Source organism: Aptenodytes forsteri, unplaced genomic scaffold (assembly GCF_000699145.1).
Source record: "Aptenodytes forsteri isolate BGI_AS27 unplaced genomic scaffold, ASM69914v1 Scaffold182, whole genome shotgun sequence".
NCBI lineage: Eukaryota > Metazoa > Chordata > Aves > Sphenisciformes > Spheniscidae > Aptenodytes > Aptenodytes forsteri.
The window spans coordinates 1,222,575-1,233,125 of record NW_008795932.1 but is presented as its reverse complement, the minus strand read 5'-3'; the positions used below and the strand labels follow the sequence as shown (position 1 = coordinate 1,233,125).

The 10,551-nt window shown below is 40.6% G+C and overlaps 1 protein-coding gene across 1 annotated transcript in view; it reads left to right on the top strand.

The window, feature by feature from the left end:
* Positions 1-10,551, top strand: part of DENND3 (DENN domain containing 3) — a 48,868-nt gene that overhangs the window by 37,649 nt on the left and 668 nt on the right. Inside the window, exons 17-22 of the mRNA XM_009285087.2 lie at positions 2,527-2,634; positions 3,429-3,568; positions 4,816-4,976; positions 6,619-6,752; positions 7,790-7,905; positions 8,036-8,173. Coding sequence (XP_009283362.1) covers positions 2,527-2,634; positions 3,429-3,568; positions 4,816-4,976; positions 6,619-6,752; positions 7,790-7,905; positions 8,036-8,173 — 797 coding nt within the window. The remainder of the gene's footprint in view (positions 1-2,526; positions 2,635-3,428; positions 3,569-4,815; positions 4,977-6,618; positions 6,753-7,789; positions 7,906-8,035; positions 8,174-10,551) is intronic.

Below are 10,551 nucleotides of genomic sequence, written 5' to 3'. Positions count from 1 at the left end.
TTTTTTAGGACATCAGAAACAAATTGATCCTGAAACATTCAGAGATTTCTACAACTACTGGAAAGAAACTGAAGCAGAAGCTCAAGAGGTGAATCTGCCACCAACAGTAATAGAGCATCTAGATAAAAATGAATGTGTCTACAAGTTATCTTGCTCAGTTAAAACTAACTATGGTGTAGGAAAAATAGCTCTGACCCAAAAGCGCTTGTTCCTTTTGACTGAAGGAGGATGTCCTGGCTATGTCCAGATTGCTGCTTTCAGGGATATAGAGGTGAGCATCAAGTAACTTCTCGTTCTCTTGCATGCCTAAAGATATAGGGCATGTTCTATTCTGCAGAGATCTGTCTCTCAAAGTTTCAGTAAGGAGTGTAGGAAACACCTCTGAAGTCAGTAATTTATAAGTGATTAGATAAAGTTCTGGGTCTTTGGACCAAGAATTTCAGGGCTGACATAGTACGGTTTGCTAGGTGCTAGGATGACATAGAATAAAAATCTAGAGGTCATAACCTCTAGATGTACAGAAGGGTGCAAAGCACAGCACATGGGATGTAGAGCTAGAGAAGTTTAATAACATGACCATTAAGTGTGCTTATTTGACTGTGGTGTCAGGGAGCCAGCTTGTATCCACTGTGTAGTGAAGTCTGTATGATGTTGTTTGAAACTTATGTTTTTGTAAAACCATCTGTGCTTAATGGTGTGTATGGACAATTGAAATCATTAGCTGTAGTTACAAATAGAGAAAGTTGCCCTGTAGAATGAGTACTGCACCTTATCTGTGATTGCATGGTGTATCTTCCTTGCTTTCTTTGTTTCCCTACATTTCCAGGATGTTAAGAGCACAACTGTAGCTTTCCTTCTTTTGAGAATACCTACTCTGAGGATTAAAACATTATCTAAAAAAGAAGTCTTTGAAGCTAACCTTAAAACTGAGTGTGATCTCTGGTACCTGATAGTGAAAGAAATGTGGGCTGGAAAGAAAATGGCGGATGATCACAAGGTATAAATATGGGAATTTCTAAGCAAATAAGTATGAAGTATGTGCTTTCTGTCTCTGTTCTAAATAATTCATGCATCAATCTTAGAATTTCTAGGTTTCAGCAAACAATAGCTAAGTAATAAACTTTTATTTTTATTGTTACTTCTAAATATAATACATCTGGAATAATACAAAAAAGAAAAAAAGATTACATTTAAAAATATAGGATATTTTTTCTCATCCGTTGGCATGGAACTTTTAATTTATTCACTAGTTCTGTGAAATAATTTCTTAAGTTCACAACGTATGAGAACAGTGATCCTAACTAACAGAAAATTTTCCCTACCTTGCTTCAAAATACAGCGCGTAGAGTTTTGCCATGCTGGAACCCTGGTGGCTATAGATCCTTTCAATGAATAGAGCAAGATGTATTCTTCTGCCACAGAAACCTTGAGAAAAAGGATCATACAAGCAGGGTTTCCATTTAAACCACATTATTCTTCATGACTGCTGAATTTGATAGTGAAAACGTAGCTTGGTGGTTCTTCAGGAAAAATTTGAATAATTTTAGCCAAGGTGAAGCATAATGTGTACTTTCCTGCCATGAAGAAAGATCCAGCCTGAAAATGGGTATCAATCCTGTGTCTGCTGTATGTTTTCCATCAGTGCCATTCATTTGGTTTCGTTTGCACATCCTATATCAAGATCGTGCCAGATCTGAGATACTTCTTTCAGCGTAATGAATTAATGCTGGCTCCTGGCTCCACGACCTTGCTTGGGAGTGGAACATGTGATGTGGGAGTGGGGTTTGACTGCAAGTAGTATGAATTACGCTGCAGGGCAGCAACTGGCTAGTGCATGTGCTAAGCATGACATGCGTTGTGATTGTTGAACATGGAGACTTGTAAGAATAATGAGCAATAGATAAACTACAGTAAGACTTTTGTCTTTAGGATCCTCAGTATATTCAGCAAGCACTGACAAACGTTCTCCTGATGGATGCTGTGGTTGGTGCCTTGCAGTCCCCCAAAACCATATATGCAGCCTCTAAACTGTCTTATTTTGACAGGATGAAAAATGAAGGTCAGTCACATAGCAATGCTACAAAGCCTGCTGTTGTTGCATCATCTGTCTCAGCTCTTTCTGTTTATATTCCGGTTTTCAAACTGATTATCTGTAGAAATATAAAAAGATGTTAGTCTGATTGCATTTTCACAGATGTAGTTTATTAAATAGTATTAATAGAAAGCTTAGGGTTGTTTTTTTTTTTTTGCTTCTGTGCATCAGAACCTTAGTTGGCATGTCTGTCTCCATGTTGGCGGCTGTGGTTTTGTTTTGGTTGTTTAGACTGCTTGGGTGTTGTATGCATGCTTCTGCTACCAGAATTCGTACAAATGGTGTTTGGGCTCTCCTAGTCAGCTAAGGCTAGAGGGAAAGAAAAGTGAGAAATGTGAATATGTGAAATGGTGCAGAATTATTATTTCATAAGAATTATAGATCTATTTCAGGATTAAGTATGCACTTCATGACCTTTTAAAAATGTATTTTAGTGCCTATGATGGTCCCCAAAACAACTTCAGAGACATTAAAGCACAAGATCAACCCCTCAGCTGGTGAGACATTTCCACAGGCAATAGATGTCTTGCTTTATACGCCAGGTAAGGTGATGTATTGCTTTCTTTATGTTAGCCCAGCTTTAATTAGCCCATAAAGCGTGTTATCTCGTAACACCTGGTATTATGACTGCCTGATTTTGTTCACATTCTGACATGCTTTGGTTGTGTGTTGAATACCAAAACAGAAAATCATTAAAAAAGAATGGTAATATCGCATATTAAGATACTCCAAGGCATAGCTTTCACAGTCTTAATTTGTCTTCCTGTGTGTATACGCCTTATAATAGACTTCAATTATGTGTTAATGTGCTGATTTCCCGTTAAGATTTCTGCTTCATTTCTTGAGCAGGGTGGGTGAATGATGCTCCACCACTGATCAATATTTATTGTTATTTTTTTATTTTTCAGTAGAGTCATATGGGGGTGTTTGGTTGAATGACAGTGCAGGGAATAGCGTACCACCTCTTGAAATCGCAGCCAGACCTATATACCCATAACTCCCACTGTGTAGTATGTGATCTAATGTACTATTCATCGCATGTAATTTAAGTCCATCCCTGAAGAAAGCATTATCAATTTCCTTATGAGCTTTTGTGTGATACTTGGCACTGAATAACTTTGAAGTGTAAGATTAAACCATAAGGTGAGCTCAACAAATCGATGAGAACGAGCACAAATTCATTGTGAAAACTGTGTCATTCGTTAACTGGCGATGTAAGTTCCAGAACACAGATGAGTTTTGTTAGAAAGCTGCTCTGCCTAATAATGGTTTTCCCACGTCTCCAAAAGTGGTTTATTTTCTTTTACCCCTCTCATCTTTTCTGCATCATTTCTAGGGCATCTTGACCCTTCAGAAAGACCTGGCAATGCTCATCCGAAACTATGGTGTGCTTTAAATGAGGGGAAAGTGGTGGTCTTTGATGCGTCTACCTGGTCTATTCAACAACACTGTTTCAAAATGGGCCGCTCTAAACTGGTAAGACTGACACACATACCACAATTGCTGCTTTAGCTTGGTGCTTTTGTTGCTATAACCTGTATGACCCTGAATCGCTGTCGCTCCTCAAAAGTTGTAGAAAGACACTTGAGTTGTCTGGGCTTCGGTTAACTTGGAGAAATGGAGATTTTTGAGAAAAACGGAAAGGAGAGAAAATGGATTCATAACGAAATAAGTCAACTGGTGGGAAGTGATGCATTGGATGTCTGGAGGGCCTGCTGGCCTAACAGCATGGCTTCGTGGGGCAGGAAGGTGGGTTTGAAACAGTTGAGGAGAAAGAATAATGGAGAGAATCAATATAAAGAGAAGATGAGACGAGCCCTAAGAATGGATGAAAAGTCACTTGTGCTGAAGAACTGGAAACTGGGGAAAGGTGTAAGGAAACCAGGCGGATGATATTGAAGGAGAGAGAGTGCTCTAAAAGAAGATGACTCAACCAGCAGGTTAAAGAGAGTTGCTTGTGACAGACTACCTGAAAAGAATAACTCTCTCGATGAAAGGGGAAGCTGAACCAGAGCTGCAGACTGAGTGAAAAACACGCAGTAGAGAGAACACGCAGGAAAAGGGATTGGATAGGTCACTTGTGTGAAAGCTGAGAAACATCACTGTGGATGAGTGTGGGAGAGAGTCAAAAAGGGAGAGGTAAAGCTGATAGTGAAGGGCTGGGTGAAGGAAAGATGGAAATCCAGTAGAGTTGGATACTGACCTATTCTAAAGAAGAGAAAGTAAAGAGGAGGAAAGTTTGGAACTGATGGGACTCAGCAGGGAGAGAAGTGAAGAGCTTCTGAATGGGGGAAGGACGTCCCAGAGACAGTAGAGGACAAGACAGTATTTTCTTAGACACCACTTCTAACTGAAGTAGGAAGTGTGTTTATATCGGATGGTTAGGACGGCTTCCAATCCAGAAGAGAGCAATACACTAACTTACGTGGTTTCCCCTGATGCCCTTTGTAACTTTTACTTTGTTTGGGCCAGGAAACACAGCTTTGAGTCAGTTACCAAGATACATTATTAATCCTATTTACTGAAGGATAAACTCAGCAAAGAGATCTGTCCTCTCTCATTATTTATAGAGCAGACCAAAGGATAGAATACTGGAGCACCGAGTCTTGATGTCTTACTGTAATCACCAGAAAACCATAGCATCTTAGTATAGCCTTTTTCCACGTTACATTAAAGAGTGATTTTTCTTCTAGGTTTTATTTAATCCTGCTTTTTCTCCCCAGACTTGTATGATCATGGTAGAACAGAGTCAAGTGTGGATCGGTTCTCAAGACTCCATTATTTATATAATCAACACCCACAGTATGTCTTGTAATAAGCAACTAAATGATCATCGTTCTGATGTTACAGACATCATTGTGGAGAAGAAGAATGGAATACCCAGGTATATTTAATTACAATGTCGTCTTCTTAAAAATACATATACAAGCAAATGAGAAGGACCTCTGTACCACCGGAAGAGTCATGGACATGTGGAGAATCTTTCTGTGGCTAAACAGAAAGCCATTTTATGTGGCTAGAACAGTATTCACCAGCCTAGAGAATTTGTCCCGCAGTGAGCAGGGGACTAGTTAAAGAACCAAATGATATAGTATTGTGCTTTAATTATTTGACTGAAACAAAGGCAAAAAGTTAACTTGTGCTCAAGGAAAAGGAGCCCATATAGGAAACCAGTGACTGATTTTCCTAGATGTTGGAAAGAATTTATTGTTTTAAACAGGGGGCTTATCCTGCTAACATAAGCCTTCATTTAGCCCGTTTTTGTAGCTCCCATATTGTATAGGGTAAACTAAGAATTTCCTTTTTAAAGAAAGAGCATTATGTACTTTGGAACAAAGAGAATAAAGGAATGCTTGTTTGGACGAGGATGAGAGCAGCCAGGAATTGGCAGCATCCAGCGATGAATCAATACAGATGTAGTTTAAAGACCACTTAATTTTTGCTTTGAGCACATCATCGACTAGATGTTTACAGCATGCTTCTGGATTTTTTTTTCTGCCTGTTTGTAAAAGAAATAATACATTTATTGTTTTGTGCAGGCAAAATGCTTTTGATCTTTTGGTAGCATTGGGGAGAGTGTTGGCTGGAGGTCTTAACCTGCTGTCTTCTCATGGGGGTGGCAACTCCCAGGGCAGACCAGACATCAGCCATAGCTCTGCCAGTGGTGCAGCAGGCGTAACTGGGTTTCAGGGAGAATTTTGCTTAGGTGTTGTTGGAACCTTTTGAAAAAGCTTTTCTCACCTGAAGACAACAAATGTTAAAGGTAAAAAAAAAAAAGGGATAGTATAATTTGTTTTCTCGGGTGCGGTAGGAAAGAAAAACAGTTTTCAGATATTTTTGTCCTAACTTGAGAGAAAAAGAGAGAAAATCCAACGGGTAACAATGTTCAGGAGAATTATAGGGAAAGTTTTTGTTGTATTTAACTCCTCATGCATGATGTAATGTGTGCTCTAGCTCACTTGAGCTCTGAATTTAGCCTGCAGTGTTTCCAGTGTTGCAGAGTTTGTAAAATATAATCTTAAGAAGAAGAAAAAAATATCTGTACTAGAATACTTTTGTTCCAATAGGAGACATAAGCAGCTTGAAAGGTGGATGCCTGGCTGCAACCCAGAGCTGTTGCCTGCTTAAATGCACTTTCAGCTGTCTAGAGCCAGCTACCTAGACTATAGTGAGGGAGGAAGAAAAAAAGTTTAGATCCTTCCGTAGGCATCTTGGTGGGCACAGGATGGACATGTTCCTGTCCACTCAAGACTCTGGCCACCTTGTTTAAATGAATTGAACCAGTCTTCATTGTTCACTATTAAATAATGATGGTATCTGACCTTGAAGGCTTTTGGACTTCAGTCCATTTTCTGTTGGAAATAGTAACTGTGCTTTACTCTTCCAGTCTCTGAAATGAAGAACATTAATTTGGCTTACTGTAAAATTGGTTATTTTGCAATTAAGTCTCTTCTGTGTATGCACTCTGTTCTGAACATGAATGTACACTATAAAATTGTTACTATTTTTTTAATCTGTACCAACAGTGAAGCGTACTCAAGCAGTTTAGATGGAACAGTGATTGCTTGGAACGTCAGCACTCTGAAAGTTAACCATGTCTTTCAGTTGCCCTGCCAAAATCTCACTTCTATCAAGCTTCACAATGACCAACTGTGGTGCTGTAAGTTCATTCCTCAAATAATTAAAAAAAAAAATTACATCTTCACATAATACACTGTTTTATTAGACAGAACAATACATTAATCTCAAACTCAGACTTATGTGTACATGATGTTTTTCTCCCATTCTCCACTTAGTCTGTTTAAGCAGCCTTCTGTAGGTAAGGCCTCCAAAACACTTATATAGATGGCTAGCTTGGATCAGTCCTGGAGGTACTGCCCCTGCTGCAGGATGTGACTTCCAGCTACACTGTATTTGTCTGACCTCCCCTGGCGATGCCTGTAAACTGGAAGGAGAACTTTGAGAAAGTCCTTTTAAAGTTTAGAGGGGCAATAGTGGTTGCAAATTGCATTTGGTATTTCAGCTAGACTTTATGGTATTGGTCTGACTTGGTAATCCCCAGACCTTCATTTTGGCCACTTCTAGAAATGTCATCCCCTCCGTAGGAGTTTAGATGCATGAAGTAAAGCTTTGTGCTAGGGTAAAAGATCATCTTGAAGTTGTTTCATAAATGGTGACCAATTCAAGAATTTTGCACTGATTCTCAGTACTACCATTCGCAAGAGCCTGGATCCAAACATATCTTAACAGAACAGCAGCTAAAGCCTTGGGAAATTCCTGGTCCTGCTGTGGGCAGTAGCGATGCTGCCATTGCTGTGGTGGGTAAGGATTCAGCCCTGTTAACTTTGTAGCACAGACACTTGGTCTCAGTTCTGTAGATGAAAATAATTGTGTACTTGAGAACCTAAGTATGAGATGTCCTAATTTTAAGGAGTTTGTTTCCTCTCTTCTCACCATTTTTGGACTCTAAACTAACAGGTGTATGCACTGCAGAATAGCGACTAGAGTTTGGAGAAAGAACAGATCTAAAAAACAGATACTGTGAAAAACAGGAAGTACCTCAAAGATTTCGCTGTTGACTGAGAAACAAGACAGTTGTTAGATGCATCCATTTTATTTTGCCTTTCTTCTCCATGGTTTATAGAGATGGAGGAAGTAGGCACTTCTGTTACTAACCCTTTATCTTTAATATTGAAGGTACCGGAAGTTGCATACTTGCAGTGTCTACTTACGAATTTCGACTACAGATGAAAATTGAGCATCACCTGAAGGATGTGTGTTCCTATTTTCTCTGCTTCCAGCTCTTTCCTGAGGTATTTATATTTAAACTGTTAATAGAGTTTAAACAAAGCATGACTATGTGGTATTACAAGCCATAGTTACTTATTGCAATATACTTCCTGTCAGCAGTGCTCATGTTAAACATATCTTTCTGTGCTTTAGAGAGACGAAGTGTGGGCGTCTTATTCAGGGAGTAGTGATCTGTATATTTGGAACACCAAAGACTTTACAAGTACACCTCAAAAGATTCATCTTCAAGATTGCTCTGATATTACTTGTATGATAAGAGTTAAAAATCAGGTGAGAGACTATTTTACCTGTTGTGGAATTCCTTAGTAAAGGTTTGTTTGTTTGTTTGTAGCCCTTATGGGCTGTCATTGGTTCCTTACTGGGTGTTTGTATACGTACTGGTTTGAAATGTTGATTCCTCTTTGAAATCAGAGAAGCTAATGACTGCCCAACACAACTGGCTGTTACAGGTATACCCCAAAATGCATGTCAAGCCAAAAGCCTCATCAGTCATTACATGTGTGGTGACTTTCATTAGCCATTGACTTTTTCAGGGAACCATAGAAACTGAAAGTTTAGGTCCCCTGATATTTAATCTCAGGGCTCCTAAAACTAAGCCTTGGAAAAGATCAATAGACAGACAATAAATGCTAATTAGCTGGCCTGTTTTTGTAGATGACCTTTTTCTTGTTTAGTTACCACATTCCGAACTCAACAGAGACCAAAGGAGCCAATGGCTTCCTACCTTAGCATCTTGCATCCCTGTCATTATTGGCCTCAGGCTGTGTACCTGCTCTTTCTGCATGGTATCAGTAGCTGTGCAAATGATTGTAGTTGTGATACCACATGGACAGGTTTAGGGTTAATTTGCAAATAAATAGCTGATATATATCTATTGGGAGAGAAACTTTCTGAATCTTTTTCTCAGATTTTCTCTCCTTCCTTCCTCAAAAATGACTTTTTTCATGAAGTGCCTCATGAAATAGGGAAGCTTTCTGTGTATTCAGCCCTTGGTTAGATTTGTGAACCAAAATGGAAAAACCTTCTGAGAGATCCGTCCCCAAAGTAGAGATGGATGTATTTAACCCCTGTTTTAAGGGAGTTAGAGGATTGTTTGGAAACCCCAAGGCATTAAGCTCCCTTTTGTTGACTTAAGAACTTTGTTCCTTTCCTCTTCCACTTACTACTCAGCTCCACCTTAATTAACATTGTAGTCCAACTCATTGATACAAAAGGAACAACTGGAAAATATCCCTCTATGATCCATCCCCTGAACCTGGGTGTTCAGTGCACCATCTTTTCAGCCTGCCAACGGCTTGGCAGCCTTGGTTGTCCAAGGGGGAGTCTGGAGCCTGTTGTAGTAGCTGGAGCACCCACACTCCTCTTCTACACAGCATTACAGTTACTGAGAATGAACTTGCAGCCTGGTAAAGGCTAACAACATTGGTAGGGTTGTCTGCCACAGGCTTGCTTTTAAGTGCTTTGATTAAAAACAAGCCATTGTTTGTCTTTAAGAAACCTAAGACAAAACCAATCGCATAATGTGTCTATCTGAAATAGGATGCTTTCTGCCTGGCAAGCATTACTAATACACAAGGGTGAGTACTTAGCCTGTATAAAACTATGCACAAGAAGACCACAGCTGTTTTCTGCTGGGTCAGACCAGATGCAGCTGACCCCATATTCTCCGTCTAATGGTGGCAATAGCAATGCTACGTAGGGAGAGCCTGTGGACCTGGCCTGTATCTGCAGTCCGTTCCCCTTAAGCTCCCTCACTGTCCATGGTTCTTGTTAAGGGGTACTAAAGTGTACACCTCTGCCTCAGTCTTTTATTATCTATTTTCGGACCCAATCTCTGTGGGTCTGATTTCATTTTGAACTTGCTGGTGCCACAGTTTACTGTAGCAGCAGGTTCCAGAAGTTCACTGCCAGCCATGTATAGAGAAGTACTTTCTTCTAAGTGAAACTGAACTCTCACTGGTTTCCACGTGTCCCTTACTTCTCTAATTGTGGGATGTGTTGAACACTGGTTCTACATTCTGCTTATCTGCACTTTTGTGATTTTGTAAACCTTAACATGATCCCTCCTCAGCTGCCTTCTCTCCAGCCGAAGGAGTCCTGGCTTTTTCCATCTTTGCTCATATGGCAGCTGTTCCTTTCTCTTGATAGTTTTAGCTGCTCTTCCCTGGATTTTCTCTGCTTTTGCAGTGCAGAGAGCAGAAGTGCACACAGCACTCAAGATACAGGCATGCTGTGGTTTATACAGTGGTAAAGTGACACCTCCTGTCTTATTCTCTGCACTGGGTCTGTGGAACCAAAGGCAAGTCAAGGTGCTGAGGTGAACAGCTCCAGTGCCGGCACGATCGGCAGCGGAGCACCCTAGCATGGTGCACAGGGGGGTTTCCTGAACTGGGGAAACCTCAGAGGGGCAGAGAGACCTGCCAGGAGCCTGCAGCTTGTGCCACAGCGGCTGAGAAGACCTGGGTGGGGCCAGGAGCAACAGTGGCCAAGCTCCCACACATATAAAGGAAACCCCTGGGGAGCGCTAGCAACAGTTCGTGCAGCAGGGTGCGCAGGAAGGGCGCTGAAGCTCTGCCAGCTTGACCGGGGAGCGATGGTATCCACCCAGCAGAAGGCCATGTCCTCTCCAAGCTCTGCACCCACCACAA